Source organism: Copidosoma floridanum, unplaced genomic scaffold, assembly GCF_036245765.1.
Source record: "Copidosoma floridanum isolate Cflo_tuat_1 unplaced genomic scaffold, Cflo_Japanese_pri ptg000004l, whole genome shotgun sequence".
In the NCBI taxonomy this organism is placed as follows: domain Eukaryota; kingdom Metazoa; phylum Arthropoda; class Insecta; order Hymenoptera; family Encyrtidae; genus Copidosoma; species Copidosoma floridanum.
Window position 1 is genome coordinate 8648535 of NW_028321881.1, and position 25184 is coordinate 8673718.

The following is a 25184-nucleotide window of genomic DNA, read 5'->3' on the forward strand; positions in this document are numbered from 1 at the left end:
GCCGATGCATCAGCAGCAACAAGTCAATTATGTACTCTGGGATGATCCAAATAAGCTGGTGGATTGTCTTCGCTTACTCATAGCTGAAAAATTGGCAGAAAATCCAAGCCATGATAATGAGATGACATTGATTATTGAAGAGTTACAAGAAGGAGGATATATATACTGAGTCACAGGTGAATTCAAGTCAGTATCGCAATGAGCGTCGATGTGTTCGAACGTGAGCTGAGTAAAACTGAAGTCATCAGCCGAGGTCCTCCTGGTATTGAATATAAAGTCACTGCTGATGGTTAGTATGATTTACAGAACAGAAAATTGTGCAATGTTGCAGCAGCAATAAATTCAAACGATGCCATGAATCTTAGTAGTTTTCAGAAAGAGAAAAAAGTTCTGGTTGACAAGCAAGATAAGCTAAAAACAATTTCAAGTAATTTAAATGATTCATTTACTCGGAAAATAGCAAATTTGGAGCAGAAACTAAATACTTTGAAATAAGTTTTATCTCAGATTTCTAATATTACTCCAGAAGTTAATTAGAGTAGATGAATATTCTGGTCATATGTGTGTGATATATTCTTGCATCCACTTACCAGACGTCAACGAGGATGGATCACAAAAATGAAATTGTAGTGGAGGAGCTTTACAAACAAGCTTGTCGTAACTATCCACGTTAAAAGTATGATATACGAGAATATGATGAAACATGGCAAGCTGATCTCGTTAAAATTATACCTTATGCTATAGAAAACAAAGGTTATAGGGACATGCTTACTGTAATTGGCATATTGTCAAAGTATGCACGGATTGTACCAGTGAAACGAAAAACAGGGGATGGCGTCAGAGCAGCAATAAAATCCATATTCAATCGAGGAAGAGGACAAAAAAATTCATACACCGATAGAGGTAAATAATTTTATAACAAACGTTTTCAAGATTTTATGAAAAAGTATAAAATCAATCTGGATTTAAGTTACAGTAACCTTAAAGCAGCAATATGTTAAAAATTCAACCGCACATTATAAAATAAAATGTGGGTTGAATTCAGTTTAAACGGTAACTATAAACGGCTCGATTTACTGCCAGACTTAGTTACAGCCTATCCATTTTCTAAAAAAATTGAAAATTTAACTATTCTGTGCTATAGTTTATAGTATATTAAGTAAAAGTAGCTTTTCACCTCAAAGTCAAACACAATCTCTTGATATATAAGAAGAGTTAAAATCTTTGTATATTGCTTCGAGAAGGACTCGATGTGCCCTTTGGCTTGTTTGACGTTGGAATTACTTTCATAGGCAGGTATACCTCTTTATGAAAGACCAGCTTCTGTCTCTTACTTGGAGGAGGACCTGGTGTGCCCTCCGATTTATCCAGAATTTAAATGAGCTCCGTAGGCTGAGGTAACTACTGATATAGAGATATTCCCTCTCCCGAAGCATCCTTCACTCCAACATTCTCCATAGGCTGTCGCTCTCTGTCTTCTTCTTCTACTTTTTTGTCTTCTCGTAGTAGGATTTATAAGAATGCTTTATCCTCCTTATCCATTATGAGTTTATGCCCCCAAAGCAGAGTATCTGTAGAGTTCAGCAGAAGATGGCGCTTATCATCTTTCGGACTCAGAGCTATTTTTATCTGTTTTTCAGTGTTAACGTCATGGTGCTTGGAACAAATGAGATTTTGCACGCGTGTAATTTAGATTTGTTAAATAAACAATCTTCATAGTCTTCAAATCTTATTTTTTTCTCGACAACAGCTGTTTTCATACCATTAAATTTTTTAAGTAACTTATCGTATTGCACACGAAAACAATGCATGTTACTACGAAGACCAATAAATTCGAGCATAATTTTACCACAACACTCATCCTTCATGAGACCTATCACTTTTTTGTTTCTTCGAGTTGAATCGAAACGGTTATAGTCTGCATAATCTGATATATCGAACTGATCGCTATCTTCACCTTTTACTTTACAAATGTCTTTATCTTGAATGTCATAAATTAAACTATCAGTATGTGTGTATAATAAGTTGCACATATCTGCAAACTGCTGCTTTATGTGTGAATAATGAAAGTCATATATTAGTGTTTTCGATTTATCGAGTACAAGATGAGTACAGTACATATGAAAGATTAATTTTAGATAAACCTGCTTCATTTTTAAATAGATTGTATTGTATTTAAACAGTACAAAACTTTTTTTTTAATCATTAAAATTTTGAAAAAACGTGAAAACTTGTCGTGAAGCGTCGTAAACAACTATTTATTCATTTTTAAAGTAACAAATTAATAATAAGTAGTAAATGTTTATTATTCCGTAGGAAAGCTGCTCTACATATATATACTAATTTTCAAATTTTTGAAATAAACAGCATGCAAGATCTCGGGGGTTGAAATCTTATTGAACTGTTTTTATTTTTTTTATTTTCTGTATTGACAACAGAGATGAGTAGAGAAATTGCTAACGCCAATGCTATGGTGCGAGACCACATTTTGGCACTAATAAGGACAACCCACCATGGTCAGCTGTCGAACCGGGCGCACATTTTTCGGAAATGTGAGACTCTTATCGAAGAGTGTGTGCATACGAGAAGAGAAATTGATTCGCGTGGAAATGAGCATATAGGCGCAAATTTTGGAGGGACCTGGAAGGGATGTACCGAATATGTGCCTACGAAAAGAGGAGTCAAAATGTCGACTATAGCTATATAGCTGAGCGCACAGCCAAAGCAAGTGACGCCACGAGTTTTTTTCTCTTATGACTGTAACCAAGTGTATGCTTGGTATTCAATTGACTATTGCTTTCGCTCTGGTTTCAGTATTATATATATATATATATACATATATTTATCAATCTTATTTACTTGAATTGGGGAACTAAATGCTCATAATTACACTCACAGACTTTTGATTTCGATAAATTTTCTTTTTAATCATACTTCCTGTTCTTTTAATACTTATTTTTAAATACATTAGTATTTTGAAAAAAATGTTTAGCTTTTCTTTAAGGATGGCATTCAGTAGTAACCACCAATTTATTATTTTTCCTCATTATAATTGATACGAATTGTAGGACAAGCTCTGAAGGCTAGCAGTAAACACATGTGACTTTAAGATCGTTCTTGTTCGGAGCTCCAATAGCTTAGATGGCTAAGGCTTATGCTGCTTATCGAATTTTTTTTTTTTCAATGCAATTTATCATTCTGTTTCAATTTCTTTTATTTATATTTTATTTTAACTTGTATAATATGTTGTAAACACTTCCTTCCGATACGTTCAAATAAATATGTTTTTGATACTAATTCTATTAAATGTATTCATAAGTTGACATTTCTCGTTGGCAAGGCCACTTTGTAATTTCATGATGATAAAAAAAATTTCTAGACATAAATCCAATCCATACATTTTAAAACTCCCAAGAAGTTATAAATATCCAATGCAAGGGAGGAAAAGCACAAGAAATCTTACCTGTATTACAGTAATGTCAAATATGATTATTACCAGCAAGGTAGAATGTACATCTAATTATATATTAATATTCATCTGCAATCATGTATTATATTTTTTAGCTTGTATTTACATTCCTAATTTTTACCTCATGGTTAGAACTACATGATACTTACAGTATGAATTTCAAAGATATGAAAATGTTATTATGTGCAAGCAATGAACCTTGTTTCCTACAATACATAATGACTGTAATTTTATACAGATGGTTATCAAAATCCTTCTACAGTGTACTAGTCATAAACAAAGGAAAATGAGTTTAACAAATTGTTGGTAACCAAATAGTTAGTAAATTTTTTTTATAATCAAGCCACTAAAATTCTTTCCTGCTGGACAACTTTGCTTTGTTTTTTAAAATTCAAACTTGAAGTTTTGTATGATCACAAATGCGTTAGTAGACAATTGTCTCATCATAAAGCACTTTTCCATGTTTGCCTACTTCTTTGAAAAGAAAAAAACAGGTACCATGATATCAATATGATAAATTAGAAATAAACTTCTTATCCAAATAAGGTCTAATAGTACTATGCAGTAGCTTAACTTATTTACCACAGAGGACAAAATAAACGGCATGACTAAAAGAATAACACAATATTTAAAAAAAGCCAGAGGACCCAAAAAACTCACTTTTATTATGTACAGAGATTAGAAAGGATCGTACGCACTGCTGCATATATACATATTCATGTATACAAAACATTTTTGCATATATGATACATATTTACATGTATAATACATATTTACATACATAATACATTTTAAATATATAATACGTATTTGCATATCCACATATTTATATGTATAGACACATATATTTACAGCGATATCTTTGTATTTACGTACTTATTCATACATCCTATTTGAGAAGTACGTAATATTTTTACTTGAATTCGTGTTTGCTGCTTCTTAGGCATTATAGAAAAACTGTTTATAACTATTTATTAATAAATTATTTGCAGAAAACTACCAATGACAATAATTTAAGAATGAAAAGAGCACATGAATAAAAAAATATACTTTGGAATAAGAAAATAAATTTACAATTTCCAAAATAGTGTCCTTTGACACTAAATATAAGACAAAATTTTACTGATTTAAACTAAAACTGAATCACTTATAAAACTATTGATTGCTGATAAAAAATGAATATATAATTTTTTTTAATTTCTTGCTTTATTTAAGTGAAATCTCTTTTTAAAGAAAACTTTAAGAAAATCCTTAATTGATATTTGAACATTTTAAAATTACTAAGATTAATACTAAGAAAAAAATTGAGTATTTTTTACTATGCTCATTTTACGACTACTTGTTTTGATCTTTAGTTTTGCTTCTACTCTGCGTTTTTTATTGTTTTCTCGAGTAGTACTAAAATATATCTTAATTGTACGAAATATCGTACGGCACAATATACTATGTGTTCTCAACTGATAAATCAAACGTTTGATAAGATGAGGTTAATCAAAAGTTGCGAAAATTTTCTTGCCTTCATGCACGAAGTATGGTTGTTCTACGTCTACCTTTAAAAATTTTATTAACAATGACTGGTTGTTTGGATCTTGGTCACATACAATAACTTTAACAAGTGCCCCAATTTCAATTAATGCTGACAACATTTGACGTAAAAGAGTATGTAACTGTTCAGCAGATTCACCATTTTCATTAAAACCGAAACAAAGAAGCTTGCGCCAAGGATTCTTAGCATTAATGATATATTAAAAAAATAGAAAGGCATATCTAGCAACTTTTGTACTCCACATATTACCACCTATGTCCTCTAAACCTTCTATCACATCGTATTTTGGAAAATATTCTTCCATTTTTTCAAGGCTTATCTCGTCAAATTTTAAAGAACATATACGCTCCTCAGCAGATAATAAACCTAACTTCTGTGTAATTTTTATCAAAACATTCTCATTTAATTCCAGTTTTACATCTAACTGCGCTATTCAACTCCTAATATTTGACTCTGTAGCTAACTTTATTGTTTTCATTCATACTATTATGGGTAGTATTAACATTATTCTTATTATCGTTATTTTTACAATAAATTTTTTTTGTTACATTTTTCGTTAGAAAATGCCACGCGCGCATCTGGTATGCTCTATGTTTTGGTCCCATATCGTTCGTATGTTATTGTTTTAATTTTTCACCTTTACTAGTATGCTATATGTGTCGTCGTCATTTTTTTTGGCATTATTGTTTGTTATCTGATGCTATAAGTGTATGATTTTTCGTGGCGCGTCCAAGAGCCACAAAAGAAAAAATTTTTTTTTGTTCGTATTCTATCATTATCGTTTTTATAAAAGGAAGGGAGTATTTAATTACTAGAATTTCTGTTGGTTGTACAATTACTAGTTATTCTATGATTCCTCTCCGTATTATTTGTTGTTGACTAGCGGCTCGTTCGAAGGCCGCGAATTAACGAAAAGTAACGTTTTTCCCTATATATTTATGCACATATTTTTCTGTATATCCTGTCTTACTGTACTATATTGTTATACTAGTTTTATTATTTTTATATTGTGTATTGCTTCTGTCATTATCATTATTGTTATTAGTACTATTATTACTATTATTATTATTATCATTATAATTGTTATTATCATTATAATTATTACTGTTAATATTATTAATATTAATATTCATAATAATATTATTATTATTATTATTATTATTATTATAATTATACCTATTTTAGTTGTATTGATGTCAGTTAATGGGTTGCAGTCGCTTTAAGGGTCTGGTGGTGGTGATGGTGGTGGTTCAGGTGTGGGACTTATGCTTTTTTCGTTAGCCTTATCACTTTCTTTCTTTTTCTCACTTTTTCCTCGCTTTCTGTATCCCGCTGGTTCTCTTCTATATTCCCTCCGTCTAGTTTGTTAACAAATTGGTAGTTACTGTCTCCCTCAAGGTTTTCTTTGATATTATCTGGAGGTTTCTATTTGTTAGGGTCGTTGTCTTGATTTTTATTATTAGCTGTGGGTGAAAAGTCACTACCAGCGTTCTTGACGAGAGCTTAGTAATGTTTGCAGTCAAAATTTGTATGCTTGAATTCTGCGTCTTTCCTCCCATAAAGTGTTTGTATATTACCGTATTGGGTGACACCTGTCGGTGTATGCATACATTTGCTTTATATTGTTGCGAAAATATTAAGCGGCTTCTTCATCACTAAACCCATGGTTGTTATTAAGTATTTGTTTGACTCCTTTTGGGTCTTTACATTTGTTTATCCATTCTAACATGCATAGTACTTTTCTAAGTTCGTCTGTTGATTCTGCCAACCCGTACAGGAGTATTAAGCAATGTGACAAACAGCTCTCGTTTCTAGGGACATCGATCATTCTTAGCTGTTTGGGGGTTTTGCTCATTGAGTCCCCGCTACTTGAGTCATTGCATCTTCTTCATCGTTCATTACTATCGGTGAATCATCGCTTTACCATACATCGATCCTTATTCCCTCTTTCCCCCTAATGTCTTTCTTTTCATCGTCGATTGAGACCTTTGATCGAAATTGATTGGTTGATTTTTTAAGTATTGACTTTAAATCGGTAATTGAGCCTCTGTTATTATCACAGTGGTTGTTTTTGCCGTCAGATTTTTGTGTATCTGGTGGTTGCTGAATCGCATGTTCGTTCCGTGCCGTTCGGTTTGGTCTGGTCATTTTCGTCCTCCGCTTATGCATCTGTTGTCTGTTTTTGGCCCTACTCTCTCTTGGTTCATGTACCCCCCTTTATCTTCCGTTTTTCTTTTACCTTCTTTATCTACATCTAGTGTTTCTGCCGTTGCGATTTCTCCTATCGCTTCTCTAGCTTTCCGCTCTCTCTCTTTTTCTGCTCTTTCCGCTGCCTTGCTGTTCCGCGCTAGTTGGTTTCCCCAATGTTTGTCTGGCTCGGGTTTTCTCTGTGTTGCTGCTGGTATATCACAATGCTAGCTAATAATTTCCTTCGAGTTGTGCGGTTGCTTGGCAGTATTATAGAAATCTGGGATTTTCCTATGTAGTGTATCCAATTGACGTTTACGAGTTCTGTGTTTTATTCTCTTTGCTTTATCCTTGTTTATAAATGGTCGTCGTTTTTACTTCTTTTTTCATGTTGTTCTCTTAGCGCATGTACACTAGTTTATTGTCCGCTGGTTTCTGCGACAAAATTTTCTCTTTGTCGTTTACCGCTGTAAGGTTAGCTTTTTTTGTCTTATTTTTTAGTTTTTTCGTTATTTCGCATTCTGGTCATGTACCTCTATCACTGTAGCTGCTGGTGCTTGATATGTGTTAACATGCTTTAATTTCCCTGGATTTTTTTTTAATTACTTGTCTGACTCGTCTGAGTCAGATGTTTCTATTCTGTCTTTCTTATTTTTTCGTATCAGATTCCTTGTACGCATCTTGTTTTGTCGAGCTGGTAGTGCGCTTACGTCTTCGTGATTGTCCCTTTCCTGTTTTCCTGTAAGCTCATACAGCTTCCAGCATGGTAGTTCTAGATTTTCCTCCGCTTCTTTTAGTACTGGATTGTAAAAAAGAGCATCTGATGCTATATTTTTCTGTCCTGGTCTCTAAACAACATTAAATTCGTATCATCGGAGTTATGCCTTTAACCTTGTGAATCTTAAGTCCGGTTCTTTGATGTGTGGAAGTGCTTGAGCGGTTCGTGGTCCGTTACGACTGTAAATTTACGACCGAACAAATACGGTCTAAATAGCTCTTTTTGGCGTACACTATTGCCAACAATTCCTTATCGTACGTTGGGTATCATAATTCACTCCCCTTCAAACATCTGAACGCGTATTTACAAGGGTGATCTTTACCTACCTCTCCTTAGCTTAAAATTTTTTCGATGACGTAGTCAGATGCGTCGGTTGTTACAATGAAGGGTTCGCTTATATCTGGAGCTTTCAGTACTGGTTCACTGCACAGAGCGTCTGTAAGTTTTATGAACGCATTTTCTTGTTTTTCCTCCCATTTCAATTTTCCTTTTTTTCTCGTAAGTTTTGAGAGCGGTTGAGCTATCTTTGTCTAATATTTAATGAAGCGTCCATAGTACCCGTCTAACCCGAAAAATTGTTTCACTTTCCTCGTATTTGTTGGTTTAAGTAATCTTCTTACTGCTTCAATTTTTTCTGGATTTTTTTTTGATCTGGCCACTGCCTACAATATGCCCGAGCACTTTTGCTTCTTTCTAAGAAATTGGCATTTTTTTGGTTCTATTGTGAGGTTTGGGTTGGCTAACCGTTTTAAAAATCTTTTGAACCTTATCCCATAATGCTCCAAATTTTCTGCAAATATCATAATGACGCCCACGAAGACTTCTATCTCACGTCCTTGTAGACCCGCTAGTGCCAGTGTTATCACTCGCATAAATGTGCTTCAGGAGTCTATGCATCCCATCAGCATTCGCTTATATTGGTAGTGTCCGTTCAGTCCTGAGAACGCTGTTTTATGATCATCCTTCTCTTGAATTTTCACTTGGAAAACCCCGCTCTTCAAATCGACCACGGTTGTATATTTTGCAGCTGCCAAGATTTCCATTCTGGAATGGCAACGGATAGCACGTACTGACTGCTATCTCGTTGAATAGCCGGAAGTTTGGTACGACCCTTCATAATTTTTTCTCGTTTGGTCCCACGTTGTTTGGGACAGTCCTCATATTTGAGTTACATGGGGATGTCGATGTTTCGATTATTTGTTGCTGCAATAGTTTGTCTATTTCTACCGGCATCTGTTCCTTAAGTTTTATTGGATACCGTGTTCTTTTTGTAACAATTGGCTTTACTGTTAACGTTGTTATTCTACGCTTAAGTAAATTTGTAGCTTTTAGTGGCTCGCTGTCGAGGCCAAATACGAAAGGATTGTATTCTATGAGATCTTGGATGTGGTCTAATTCTTCCGTGTTGCTGCCGTATATATCGACAATTTCCAATATTTTGTTTACTCGTGCCGCTATATCTGATTTTTATTGTCTCCGGGATTTTAAACGTTGTTATTTAAATTGTCCCTATCTTCATTCCTTATTAACCTTCTTCCTCTTGTATCTTTATTATCTTTTATATTTTTGTCCAAATTTTCAATATTGGACAGCTCGATTATGGCTTCGTTTATACCTTCGGCATCATCCCCAGTAATTGATAGTGGTTTCGCCCCTTGTCTGATTTTGCATTCAAAAACATTTACCTCTGGTATTGAAACATCAATTTGTTCATCTGTTATATTCATCATCTCCGCATATATTTTAAGGTCTTTATTTTATCCTCTAAAATTACCAAATAGAATTTTCTGTTTTATGTTTTGGAGAGCGATCCAGCTGACTTGTATGTAGATGCTTTTATCTTTTATGCGCGTAAATATTATTTTCCTCGACTTGACGGGAATTTTGAAATATTCTGGTTTTAATAGTGGAATTCTAACGTCTTTCAATTCAAAATAATTTTCTTTGGCGCTTATGAGGCCATTATATAACTTAAAAGTGGAGTAATTATGATACTGTTAAGAGGTACTTTAGTCGTCCCTAACGTGCAGCATGCTCCGTGAATGACACCAGTTACTAGAAATTTTTCTCTGCTTTCTATACGCGTGTCTGTAGTGAGACAGCATTCCTTTATAGTTGATACTTCGGCACCAGTATCCGCGTACAATTTTGCGCTATGTGATTTCAGCTGATTACTGTTTACTATTACTGATGGTGGTGTGTTTCCAGTACTCGATATATTTACCTTGCAAACGGGTAGGTTCATGTTTTCATTGATGTTTTTTTCGTCAGCTTAAGGGCTTCTAGTCGTAAGTTCTATTTCAAATCTTCTTTCTTTGTTAACATTTTCAGCCGTTTGAGAAGCCTGCGCGGGGTCTGTTTCTTCTATGTGTGTTTTGTCTGATTCTGTTGGCTCCTTCTCTCCCTTGACGGCTTCTGTCTTATTCTTACGCTCTATTTCTCTTTCTATTCTCGGGGTTCGCTTGGTGCTTGGGGAGCTCGACGAGTGTCCTGCGAGTTGAAACGCTTCGTACTATGAGTAAATATTTTTTCATCAGGTGTATTATTTATTTTATTTGCGAGTCCTCTGTCGTTATAATTTTTACCCGTATTGTAATTTCTATTATAATTATGATTTCCTCTATAATTGTTGTAGTTGTTGTTACTATCTTGGTTGTGGTAACTGTTATTGTTGTTTCTTGGATAATATAATCAGCATGCCTGTTGTAGTTATAATATCTGTTTTAACCCGCATTATTATAGGGGTTCCTTCTATAATCGTTGTTGTTCTGGTCACTCGTAAAAGGAAGGTGATTATAATTAGTCCGGTAGTCTTTCTGGTATAATTTCTTTCTGTATAATTACGGTTGTCCTTGTATTGCCCGCACCCGTCGCTTTTATTTAATCTTCCATTCTCTGCGTCTCTCACTAATGTGCGATATTCACTTGTATTGTGCCCTGTGAGTTTGCAATAAGCGCAATTTTTATCCTTTACATTTTGCACATTCCGTTATTTGCATTGTTGCGTTACTCGCTTTTATATCTGAATTCTGAATCTTCTTATTTCTGGCGTCTGCTACCAGTTTCATGCATAATTTTGTATCATATCCCCCGTATTCATTGCAATACGAGCAAAATTGGTGATCCCCGGTTGTTCTATTTTTATTTGTCGTGTCGCGTACTTCTGCTTGCTTGTGATTGCCTACCTGATCATTTGTATCTCTCCGTCTGTTCTTGCTGGGCGTACTAAAGCCTTGATTCGTGCTGGCATTTAGATCATTTTCCATTTTCAAAGTGGCTGCAACGGCTTCGCCCAATGTTTTTGTATTTAGGCAACTTACCCTATAGTTATAAAGCGACTGTATCCTATGTGTGTATTGCTTGATGGCTTCTTTTTCAGTGCTCTCTTTCAATGCCTGTTGTTGACTAGGGAGTAGTGACGTGTCCGAGTCGTGCAAGGTTATTATTCTATCGTACGTTTTCTGCACACGGCTGCTGTAATCTTCTACCAGTTCGCCTCTATATTATTTGATTTCTTTTAATTTGGCCAATAATGTATCGACACTATCGATGCTGCTGTATCAATTTTTCAGTTCTACTTAACACGCGTTTAGAGAAGAGAACTGTGCTAGGCGTGGTATGAATTCGACTGCCTTGTCATTAACTTTATTTGCCAGTGAACCTATTAAAAATTTTTCGTACAAAGGGCCTACAGTTTATGACACCATTTTTACCATTTTTTCGAATGGAGATAACTTAACGGGATCGCTGTTAAATATTGGCACGTTTGTTGCTAAATGACTAAGTGACGATAACGTGTTATGAATTGAACGTTCGTAATTAAAATTTCCTGTGTAATACGGGGGTACTGTAAATTGGTCTTGGGTGTTTGAGTAATTTTTATTTGCCAAACCTGACTTAAATTCTTCTGCAGGATGAGGTTGCCCCGTAGTATTTTGTTTCTAATCATTATTGTCATGGCTTTCATTGCAAGTAACGCTATCGTTCCTGATTACTTGTTTGTCTTGAACTATCGAGATTTGCGTTCGTGTTTGACGCAGTGTAGCCTCTTTGCAAATCTGTTATACTGGTGGATTTCTTGATTGTGTACATGTAGGCGCTGTTTGATTCGTATAGTGTTGTACATTTTAGGCAGCTGTTTCTCTTATGATATTGTGGAGGTCCGTGTAGTGTTTAACTTACGCTTTGTCCCTAGGTTGATTAGTGAATGGTCGATTCATGTTATTCCTAATATTTTCATGCTTGGCGTGGGGAGTTAACTTTTCAAATGAGGGGAGTCTACGTGTTTCTGTATGGGGTAGCGCATCAGTTTCGTTATCACTTATGTCTTGTCTATGAGATAACTGTCCGCGTCTTATGTTTGGTGTTAACTTCCTTGACATTTTCATCATAAAGAGTTTCTGTTTTTTGCTGGCTTTCTGCCACTCTCCATATGCTTCTGGGTCATCTTCTACGTTAATTTGTATCACTTCGTCGTCTGTGTTGTTTGGTCCAATCTCGTGTACGTCTGTGCACCTCTCGACTTGCTGTACTCCTCTTCCCAGTGTATCGTTTGTTTTTATGTCGGTCATAGTGTTGACCTTTATTTGTTTTTTTTTCTGTAGTTTGTCTTGTGTGTTTGTATATTTTGTGTTCAGTTTTGTTAGAAGCTTTTGTTGTTTTGTATTTTGGATTCGCTTGATAGATATGCGCACTCTTAATTAGCGTTAGTCAATAGCCTTTTTCTGTTTAGCTTTCAGCTAACTACTTTTTAAAGGAGCGGCGTTGACTTAGTGGTGAGCGTACTTATTACTGATACAACGCTGTTCTAGGGGTCGTAGGTTCGATTCCCAGTAAATAAAAATTTTTTCAAAAACTGTTTTCATCAGGAAAAGTTTCTATGTAATCCCGGCTGTTTCGGGGCGGGTTTTTTCGCGGAATCTTCCTGCAGAGTGATTTCAGGGTTTTTTAGGGGATCCAATGCTCTGCAGGGATCGCCGGTCTTACTAGCAAGGAGTGGTCCCTGAAACATGGGGCTTCCCCGAGGATGCTAATGAGCCTGGACTAGATGCTTCGGCAGAGAGCGCCGACTTAACCGGCGAGGAGTGGACGTCCTGAAATATGGAGTCATCTCCGGGAAAAGGCTACACAGTGTCGAGTGGACTCAATGGATCATTGGTGCTGAGAGTGTCAGCTCAACTAGCAAGGTGTTCCACCAGAGATACTCGCACTGTGCCCATGGATTAGGTATAACATCAGTAAAGGGGCTGGAGGAAAATGGGTGCGGCAATACACCCCCCCTCCACATAGGTGGTGACTGGGTGGCCCTGGAAATTAAGCTGGTAGGCTGTCGCGGTAACCCGGTAAAAAAACCGCTTCCTTTGATTTATAATTGATTAATAAATTTTTTTTTTTTTCTTGTGTGTGGGGTATTTATCGCTTGTAGATCGGGTATATGTTTGAGCATGCAATTATGTGTCACAACCAAAGTCCTCAAATTTTGCGATTTAGTAATAATATCGATGTATAGAAATTATTTCCGTCGGGGGTAATAAGTATAGTTTATAAGAACAACGAAATTTTGCTTACCACATTCCTGTCACGATGGTCAGTATAACGATGATCCTGTGTATATCCATGAGTTGGCTTTTGATCCTCTTGTGAGTTGACCTGCCTTCGCTTTCGTCCGTTGTTTTCTACTTTTGAGTGATGTATCCCGTGTCCCGTCTTTGGCTACTGTCTGGGCTTGACGTACCGTCTTTTTTTCTGTCCGTATTTTCTTGGCTGCAGTATTTGGTAGCTGCCTCCTAGTGTTCTGGTTACTTGGTCCGCTGGCTTGATATGCAATTTTCCTCTTATTGCTGTACTGATCTGGTAGCAGTGTTAATGAATTTTTTCGTATATTTCTCCCTCTCTCTCTCCGCTTCACTAGATTCCTTCTGTTGTGACGGTTGAACCACTGAATTTGGCGTCTGGCACTTGTGACACTCTTTTTTCACTTTGCGATAAGCGATATATTCCCTTCTTTTCTTCATTTTATTACGTTGATTAAAAGAAAAACAAATTTTTTTTGTTTTGCAATACTAAGTGACTTCCGCGCACAAGACAGACCGTGCAAAAAATTTTGTATGTATCCTACTTCTGACACCAGCTGTTACGTGGGATTTTTGGTGTGAAAATGAATGAAAGTGTGACTCATGGTTAACTTATGCTTTATTAGGATCCTCTGCATTTGAGGGTAGTTGCTCGTGTATTTTAGTCTCGTGGGCCTGGACCTTTTGCTCTCGAGTTTCCTGCTCATCTCCCTTTATTCTCTTCTTTTGTCTCCTTTCCGATTCCTCCTCTTCTCTATTCCCTTGTCCTTTTGGGCCCAGGCCATCGGGGACGCACACACGCATCCCTTTATGATACCGTACGTAACATAATGCACTGTAAAAGGATTTTGCATGGTAACTATTTGTATAAAACTCCAGTCATTATGTATTTCAGGAAAAAAAGTTTGTTGTTTGCACATAATATCAATTTTATTCCTTCGAAATCCATACTGTAAGTTACAAGTGGCTTTAATCACTAGGTAAAAATTAAGAATGTTAATACAAGCTAAGAAATATAATTCATGAATGCAAATAAATATTAAAGTGTAATAAGATTTATGTTCTACCTTACTGTAATGAAGGTGAGTCTTCTTGTGCCTTTTCTCTCTCACATTGAATGTTTATAACTTCTTGAGAGTTTTAAAATGTATGAATTCATATCCCAAGAAATTATTTTATTATAATGAATTTACAAAATGGCCTTGCCAACGTGAAGTATCAACTTATAAATATATTTAATAGAATCAGTATCAAAAACATATTCATTTGGACGTATTGGAAGTAAGTGTTTACAACATATTATATAAGTTAAAACAAAACATACATAAAAGAAATTAAAACAGAATGATAAATTGCATTAAAAAAAAAAAAAAAAAAAAAAAAAATATGCAGACAGTTCAAATTGATCCCAAGATTGCAAAACGATTCGATAAGTGGCATAAGCCTTAGCGATCTTAGCTATTGGAGCTCCAAAAAAGATTGATCTTGAAGTCACATATGTTCATTGATAGTCTTTAGAGCTTGTCCTACGATTCATATTGATTATAATGAGGAAAAATAATAAGTTGGTGGTTATAACAGAACAGCTATCCTTAAAGAAAAGCTAAATATTTTTTTCAAAATAACAATGGATTTAAAAATAAGTATTAAAAGTACAGGAAAAATAATACATAAAAAAAAAAATTTCTGGAAACCAAAAGTCTGTGCATGTAATTATGAGCATTTAGTTCCCCAATTCAAGTAAATAAGATTGATATATATATATATATATATATATATGTGTGTGTATATGCTTGGTATTCAATTGAATACCAAGCATACACTTGGTTACAGTCATAAGAGAAAAAAACTCGTGGCGTCACTTGCTTTGGCTGTGTGCTCAGCTATATAGCTATAGTCGACATTTTGACTCCTCTTTTCGTAGGCACACATTCGGTACATCCCTTCCAGGTCCCTCCAAAATTTGCGCCTATATGCTCATTTCCACGCGAATCAATTTCTCTTTTCGTATGCACACGCTCTTTGATAAGAGTCTAACATTTCCGAAAAATGTGCCCCCGGTTCGACAGCTGACCATGGTGGGTTGTCCTGATCAGTGCAAAAATGTGGTCTCGCACCATAGCATTGGCGTTAGCAATTTCTCTACTCATCTCTGTTGTCAATACAGAAAATATAGCATTTACTCATCTGGCATAGAAGGCCAGATCGACCATTTTCACGTTAGCAGCTTTTTCTCTTGATATTTTGATTATGCCCCCCCCCCCCATGAGGCAGATGGCATTAGTGTCGAGGGACTGTTGGGCAGTAATTCTGGATGGGACGGCATTCTCCTCAAAGCAGAGTTCAGTAAAATAAATTCTCGCAAGCCATAGGCTATGGGGCTACTTGAGTACAGCTCAAAAAAGTCTCCACTCCAGTTCCTCTACTCATACTTTCCCTCCCTAAGTGATTTATGTATGGTTAACCCAAGCCCGCTCCACAGTTTATATATCACATCTATACCTCGTTATTTATGTTATGCCGTAGTCAAGTGGTTTAAACGATTTTTGTTTTTGCTGGTTATTGGTGGTTTTTATACCTTTGAATCGCATCTGGGCTTTTTTCTGAAGCAAACCTTTTTATGGGATGTTTGAGATCTCAGTTTGGGGAGTAACTTTCCAAAAACTGATGTAATTTTGCGAGATGGTTACGTGTTCTCTCTCTCCTACCTCCAGCGGCTGTAAATTGTAACTATACATATAGAGTACAGGGTTGCTGCTGCTGGCTGGCGAGCATCTTGCTAATGAGCGAGCCTCTATACTATTTAAATATAATACGCTTACATTTGTAACTCAGCTGATGCGTGCATACATATATACATATGCATGCAGCAACAGCTACTGCAGCTATTGCTTATTTTTACGAGCAACAAGCCTATACCTTCACAGAGTAAAATCCGTAGCAGAATAAGATACTGAAATAAAATATTTTAATAAGTCGTTAAACGCTTTCATGCACAGATGCACAGACAATTACATGTAGTTGTACCTGTAGTACCTGTATAATAGTATGTGTTATCGTACAGTGTCTGCTCGACCGCGCAAGAGCAGACAGAGCTCGGCTCAGCTACACTACTATACGTACATACACACAGTGGTTGTTCCTCACTGCACGTAAGGTAAATGTCCCTTTTTTTGGAACGAGTCTCTGTTTATAGAACATGAAAATTTATGTATTTGTTATACAACATTTTACAAACAATTTACAAAAAAAATTTCATTATACATACGATAAACGATCAGTTTCAAAGATAATTCCATAAAGAGGGACGAAGTCGTACACAGCCTATTTTTGGAAGTGTACATACTATGGTACCAAACTTTAACTGGTATCTTATACAATTCTGATTAACAAATAAACGTTAAAATTATTTCTGTTAAATGCAATAGTGTTACACAAGTGAAAAAACTTTAATTGTCTTAAAAAATTATACTTAATTTATGTTTTTAAAAAAGTTTCACAAATAAGAACATAATTCTAAGACAATTGGCACAACGTTTTATAATTATGTACATTTGAGTCTTACCATTACTGTCAGATAATGTTTCGCTGCCACATAAATAAGGCAGTTTTGCTTCTGTCAGGGGTTCCAAGACCCCTCAAGCTAGGTTTTTTTTACAGCCACTGTTTTAGTATAGTTATTAAAATAAATTTATATGTATAAAAACTTTATTGACAATAAATTTTACTTCAGTTTTTATAAATTAAGAGCTCCGAAGGAAAAAAGCATGAGCTTCTTGTGTCCGTAAAAAACTAACAATAATAGTTCCTGTTACGTAGAAAAAAGATAGGTAAGGAGGTGCGTCACCAGAATGATCAACACTTATTACCTCAAAGACCTTTATTCAAGATACCACATTTACAAGGCAAAGTCGCACGTGTTTTCCCTTTAAGGCTCGTAATGTACTGCTATGAAAGACTTTTCTTGCTTGCTCTTCCCATCTCTTGGCCCTAGGACCCCTTGTTACGAGACTTAAGGACAGGGAGCGTAGAGTCTCACCTATACTTTCGTACGTTACACTCCATTCTAATTAACACTTTAAAAACCTTGAAATAGAGATCAATCATTTTCACTAATCTTCAATAAATAGTAACAAGAGATGGAATTCTTTTTTTTTCTACTTAGTAATAATATCAATTGATAAACTAACGTCGTTAATTAAATAACTTGGTAAGCTCGTGTATATTATAATTATAACTAATTTATAATGTTAACTAGTAAACAAGCATCTTTGACCCAAAAACTTAGTGTGCTCAAGTCTCTTTGTTTTAAATAAACAAGAGCATTAAATGAACAAGTAGTTCTCGTATTTTTTTCTTAAATAAATTAAATTAGCAATTAATGAATATGCACCTTCAAAGAAGTGGTTTAGTACGTCTCAGTCTTGTCGATTCTAGTTTTTTATGATACTAATAATTGAACAAGCGCTCACATTAAACTGACTCAGTAGATTGTAGTTGTTTCATCTTAAATAAACTAAAATGTCAAGAAGTAAACAAACTCCGTTAACGGAATAAATCAATATGCTTAAGGCTTCGCTCTCGATTTTAATTAATTGCGATGTTAGTTAATTAACAAGCGCTTATAACATAAATGACCCGATACGATCTTGTATTTCCATATCTGAAATAAATGTAATTTAAGTGAAATAATTTATTTCAAATGGGCTGAATAAATAAATGAAAATGTCAATTAATAATCAAGCACCTCGAACGAAACAATCCAATGTGCTCTTGTCTTCTCCATTTTAATTTATTAAGGTCTTAGTTAATAAACAAGAGCTTGTAACCATAAGACATAATACACTTTAGTCTTTTTATTTTTAATAAACAAAATGTTAAAAATCAAACGCATCAACAGAATAGTCTTGTGTGGGTGGATTTTTTTTGCATACTATAAAGGATAATGCTTATTATCGACAAAGAGATTTTAATTTTACTATACATTGCTGTAATGTTTATTTATATTGTTTTCATTTTATATGGATGAATCCTCACATAAATACGGTATTTCATCAACATCTTAAAAAGAGTAAGTAATGTTTATCTATAACCAAAATCCCTTTTTTAAATAACACTGAGCACATGATTCATTTCATGGGTAACAACTGCAATTAATCATTAGTAAGAAAATGTATAAAATCAAAGAATGATAATGAAGCATTTTTGTCTCAATAACGTAATGCTCTTCTCTTTCCGCTGTAAATAAAAATATAGGAGATTAAGATAGAAGTACCTTGAGTAATTGATCATTGGTAACTGATATTTTGTAATTAATAAGAGAAACGTGTCGAATGATGCTGTTAATTTGGCTTTACTTGTGTTACGAACTATAATATTGAAACTACTTATTACCCTACCCCTAAGTTCTTACTGTTTGGTAATTAGAACTATTTTCGATGATTAACACAGTGCTGTAAACAACTTAAGGCAGTGGACAAAAATGCTTTGACAACACTTATTTCCTTACTAACTATTTATTGCATCTATTACTAACGAAAATAGTCGAATGCTCATCATTAATGATTTAAAAAAAGGAGTTTGAATATTAATGAATATGACTATTCGTCTTCAAAATATGAAGAAATGAATAAATCACAGTATTTATGTGACAATATATCTATGCAACATAAAAATATTATACACTAGCGGCCCCCCGTCTCGGCTTCGCCCGAGACTTACTAAATGGAACACCGTAGTGTGTTGACATGTAGTGTAAAACGTTTTCAGTTATAAATTTTACATCTATTTCTGATTTTTCTCAGAACAAAAATCTTTTTATTAAAAACACATTTGTTCAGAATCCATACTGTTTATTTGGTCAAATAATAAGCTGTAAAAATTAAAAAAAATATATTTATGCTAAAAAGTACCGTGCTTTCCTATGCCATAAAACAATCGTTGGCCATAAGGGGCCGTTGATTAACAGTTTCTCCCGTATAATTTAAGAAAAGGGCTATTTTTTAAGCTGTTAAGATTTAAAACTCCCAAAAAATATGTGTTAAAAAAAAAATTTTTCTCCTTCATCTCACAACTTTATTACCAGAGCAACAAAGTCGTGGAGCTTAATTTCTACATTTTTTATCTCCACAAAAATACAAAGACATTTTTTACTTATTTAAAAATCTGAAAGATTTAAAAAGTTTGTCGATTTTTATTTGTCGATTAATACGCTGCTGTTCCAATCTTGATAAATTTTCTGCGTCAGTTTCTTGATGACTAAAATTGTATTCATTAGATATATTTAAAATTTTCCTTCCAATTTACCCTCTTGAGACTTTTGGCATGCTTAAAACCTTTGTGACCCCTAAGGGCTGTTTTCTGTCAACTTTGTTAAGTTCTAATATATTTGTTGGCAAAGTAGTTCGACGTCCGATGGCTCTAAATAAGACCGGTGAGCCTCTTAAGTAAACTCTTTCTTGACTGATGTTTACAGCAATTGTGACTACCTTGATACCTCAGGGCAATCTTCTCTGGCCTACTGCCAAAGCCCCAGATTGATTGGGAGAAAAATTACAACGTCCGAAGTTTTGGAGCTAGTTGTAAAGATCTTTCCCAACGTCTCCTGGTATGACGTCGAAGACGTTGGTGTCTAAAGCACCTTTTTCTTGCAGACTCACTTGCTTTGTTGATCTACACTGGAAAAAAGTTAGGCAGGTGGACTTACCAATGTTACTGTAAGCGGCGCACCCAAGTGCTTGGGCCGTCTGCTCTCCCACTTTAGGTAGGCAGACTACCCAAGATTGGCGAGCAGCAGCATCAAGCACCAGGTGTATAGTATAAGTAAACGTATATAAGTTATTTATACGATTCTACGGCAATTTTCCATGAGTTTGATAGAATGAATAAATAAAATTAAACGTCAACTGTTAAGGTTATTGGCTATTATTACTTATTAAGCAGATTGTAATGGCCCACTAGTTTTGGTAACCTCAATTAAAAATAAATGATTTCTTGGATAAAACAAGTCATGGAACTTATATACACGGTGTCTGCATAGACATATTAGTAGTTCTTTGATGTGAAAATTAATAATCTAATATACTACTTTATAAGAATTTAGGTATATGAAGGGAAATATTAAATAATGATTTAATTTTTTGTGTATAAATTTTTTATTCATGCGCAGTAAAACGTCTCCACGAATAATCTCAAAAAACAGTATACATCGCGTACCTGTTTTTTGTACCTACGTACACCTGAGGCCTATAAACAAATAAAAAATACACATACTTATGATTAATACATAATCTCACACCTACTTACAAATACTAATGTTGTTGTCAAGTGTAGGACGCATGCCAGCATCATGGTCCATCTCATCTTCCATGTCTAACACTTCTATTAGCTTTTCTTATAATTTCAATGCATAATATACACTCAATCTGCACACGGGTTTGGGAAGATTGATCTGATTGAACGACCTGGTGCCTATATGTTGCTGATGTTGCTCGCCGATCTTGGGTATACTTACAATACTATATATATAGTCTGCGTCCAGCCAAAGTGGGAGAGCAGACGGCCCAAGCACTTGGGTGCGCCGCTCACAGTAATATTGGTAAGTACGCCAGCCCAACTGTTGGTTTGTGTGCTCGACCAAGCGCTTGGTGCTGCTGCTCGCTCAGCTTGGGTAGTCTGCCTACCCAAAGTGGGAGAGCAGACGGGCCAAGCGTTTGGGTGCGCCGCTTACAGTCCGTACATACATTGGTAAGTCCGCCTGCCTAACTTTTTTCCAATGTAAGATGAGGAGATTGGTTCGTGATGCTTGCCCATCAGAGACTATCCCGTTGGCTCAAGTTTTTTTTTTCCTTCATAGCTGTTAGGTTTACCCGGCGCAAACCTTGGAGAGGATCGGTGATCCCTGGTTGAATGCTTAGAGTCGAAAGGATAATATAGGGCCATCGGTCACTGGGGTTTCCAGCCTTGCGAAGAACAACTCTGCTCGTGACGACTGCCAGTGAATGACTGACTTGATTTAATAGTGGTCGTCTTTAATTAACATAGTCTTTTAGTCGACGAATCGCTTCTGAAAATGGTAGTAAAAATGTATTTGTTGGCAAGGTAGTTTAAACTTAGGTGGCCCTCAAGAGAACCAATGAGATTGATGGTTAAGTAGGGTACGTAAATACTTATAATGGCTCTGAACAGGGACAGTGGTGAAACTTCCAGCTATTTTTTAATATTATTCTTGATGATGGAGAGCTGGCTGTGGGTAGCTTGACTCTTAACCTCGGAGTCTCTGTATATGAAGACCATGCTGGAGGAAGGTACGCCGCTGACCAAAGAATATCTCGTTTTTAGGTAGTTCTCCGGATAACCAACGGCTCATCGTTAGTCGGAAAACTGGGCCTAAAGAATACCTTTTATGTAGGTATGCCGTTGGGACAAACACTGAGAAGAAGGTCGTTGTGGCTGCCCGTACTTCTCAGGGCTGTCTTCCCTGGCTTGTATTTGAAGTAGAAAATTCTCTGACGGCACCTGGCCGGATGGTTAAACGGCCACAAAACTCTGAAGTGTTGGAGCAGGTTATGCTCTAGCTAGACATGTCTCCTGGTATTCCACTGGAGACATTATAGGTTTGAATAATCTCCAGGTTCCAGAGATTGGGTTCAAGTGCAGATTCCTGCGCGATTCCCGACGTCTGACGCCTCTCTCTCAGTCCATATTTTGTATCGTACCGGAGTACTCGGTCCTGGAGATCACTGTCCAGGATCCTTCTCAGGTAGTCCGGTACATTCCGGTGCCTTAAGGCCCTCATTATGCCGGACCATTTTGCCGAGTTAAAGGCATTCTTGACGTCGAGCATTGCCAGAACATAGACGCTCCTCGTCTTATGAGAGAGTTTGCATGCTGACTTCTCCTCTTAAGTGAGTTCTGATAATTTTCAGTCCTTTTATGATAATGTTTATTTTACTGCCTCCTCTATCTTTCCTCTCTTTCTCCTCTTCCAGTCTTTGCAGTCTTTCAATAATCTGTTACTTTTGCATTGATCATTCCGGCCTGTCCTCCTCTCTTTTTTTCTTCAGTCTTCTTTCGCATTTATTTCTTAATTAATTCCTTGATGTCATCTTTCGTTTTTCCGTGTCCTCCTTTGCGTTTTTTGTTGCTTTGCTTACATTTCCTAACTCTTCTTTTATTTTCGTCAGTGTTTTAGTCAGCTTGTCTTTTGCCGCCTTGTCCATTTCTTCTGTCTCTTTTGTACTGCTTACCTTGAGTTTGAAGTTGTCGAGCTCGTACAGCTTCAGCTGTTCTGTTGGCTTCTGGGATTTTGCACTTAATCTGGTTGCTTTCTCACTTTCTTGTTTTTGCCTTAGTTGTTTTAGCATATCCCCACTATCCTTCTTTTCTCAAACCTATAGTTTGAGGTTATGGTTACCAGTCCTTCTCCTGCTTATCTGTTTTTCCCTTTCTTTTGCTCCTTACTAGCGTTTTTTTTTTTTGAGCCTTCTTTGTTCTAGCAGGTTTCTTTTGCCTTATTCTTACTTCGTTTCTTTCTTTTCATTGGTACGTACTGCGCTATCTCTGTGAGCCACAATGTGTTTCCTACTACGGTTTAGTGGTTTTATTTGTATTTATAATTTTATTGTCTGCATTTAATTTTTTAGAAGTATAACTTCATACTTGGGTACCAAAGCACCTGCTGTCTACTGGTTTATTTAAGTATAAACTTTATTTTAATATAACAAAATGTTTTTTTATTTTTTCGAAAAATTAATTTCTTCTGATAAGACTATCATTAAGAACAGTAATTAAGAAGTAAGAGTCTATAGTAACTTTTTGTAAAGTAAGTGTTAAGAGGTTTTTATATCAGACAATTAATTGGTAATAAAGATGAACACATCTTTTTTTATTAACTTTAACTTGTTATCATTATCGCATATACACATTTTTTTTCATTTCAGTATAATATGTTTAGCAGAAACCAAATACCAACAACAATAAACAGTCACAAACTAGTGAAAGATTTAACAAAAGAAATCAGAAGTGCAGATAGACTTTTAAATTCGATTAACCCACCTAAGCCAGAGCGTGAAAGTGAAAGAAGGAAAAAAAAACTCTACAATCAGTGTAAACAGAATTCAAAAGTAATCGATTCTATGACAAATGTTAACGATGAGGTAAAAACTAAAGATTCAGTGGAAAAATCAACCAATGATTCTCAACTTTTAACTTCAGTCGCGGCAAATAAGCAACCTGAAAAGAGACTCTTACACCAAACAAGCATCACTGAAAACCATAGTCCTCAGAAAACCTATGATTTTAAACGCTTGCAAGATAAAATACACTTTAAGAATGTTTCAATAAGAAGAAATAGAATAGTTTGCCGTGAAGAATCAAAAATAGCGCACAATAGATTTAAATTAGATGATAAAGAATCAGTTAGCAGTACACAAAGTAACAATGAGTGTATGGACAACTTCAAAGTGAATCACGTTTTGAAAACACGAAGTCAATTACCATGGAGACAAACTACTTCAGTATATGACTTTCATGATGGTAGTAATGACAGTGATAATAATAAATTAACTATTTGTAAAGTACCAAAAACTAAATCTACCAAGTACTATGTCTCTAACAAGAAAGAATATCTACTTTGTACCGATAAGTTTGAAGATTCCATAAATGTTCGAAAAAACGGTATTGAAGAATTGATCGAGGCATCTGCATATGCATCAGTTCCAGATACAAAACTCAGTGTAGCGTAAGTTATTTGTCATATTACATTATACAGTCCATTGCACTATTCACATTTACCTCAAAAAGATTTGGCTCTTATTTAATACATAATATCGTATGTTAGGTGTATTAAATAGTTCATTATTAAATTTTATTTCTTACTTGTCATTGATGGAATTCATTTTATAAATAGAAAAAATTACGACCAAAAACTATTAAAAAATTTTAACATACGTGTCTATAAAAGAAAATTTAGCGTCAACGATTTTTTAATATAATTAAATAATTTTATGTGTGTGGTAACTGCAGCTGTACATAATCATTTAACCATATAATTTCGATTTTAGTTGCAATGATACCTTGCTCTTATGAGATTATTTTTTTAGGAGCAATACGTGCAACTCTCTTATACAAGTCTTTCTCTACTTATGCATGAGAAACTAGAAAAGCTAAAAAAAAGAAACAAGCAATGAAAATTTAGGACCTACTATAAGTACACTTTATTTAAATCATTAAGGCAGTAATACAACTTTTTGTAGCATTGGTTGTCTGACCCGTTTTATGCAGGCTCATATCGTTACTTTGACAAACAAGTGAAATCGTTTAATGTTCCTCACATTATTGTGGATGGAATGTCAGGATCTGAAAAATTATGATAATGGAAGATATATGCAAATAGTTAATTATTATTGTACGTTTTTTAAGCCAGAACTTTCTTATATTACGAAAATAAATTTTCTTTGTAAATATATTTGAGTTTTATACATGTACATATGTATATATATATCGCGTTAGTGCGCGAAGTACGCAGGAGGTCGGCGTAGTACATATCTCTCTACATTTAATAGTTGTACAGACAAAAGTGAGTCTGAACTTCCCCTTCTTCCTCTCACTTCCTATTAGCTCTCATCGAAT

At 35.2% G+C, this 25184-nt stretch overlaps 1 protein-coding gene across 1 annotated transcript in view; it reads left to right on the top strand.

Annotated features, from left to right (window-relative positions):
* The window catches only part of LOC106640118 (histone lysine demethylase PHF8), a 348393-nt gene that overhangs the window by 42992 nt on the left and 280217 nt on the right, over positions 1-25184 (top strand). Inside the window, exon 7 of the mRNA XM_089595795.1 lies at positions 23495-24294. Coding sequence (XP_089451921.1) covers positions 23495-24294 — 800 coding nt within the window. The remainder of the gene's footprint in view (positions 1-23494; positions 24295-25184) is intronic.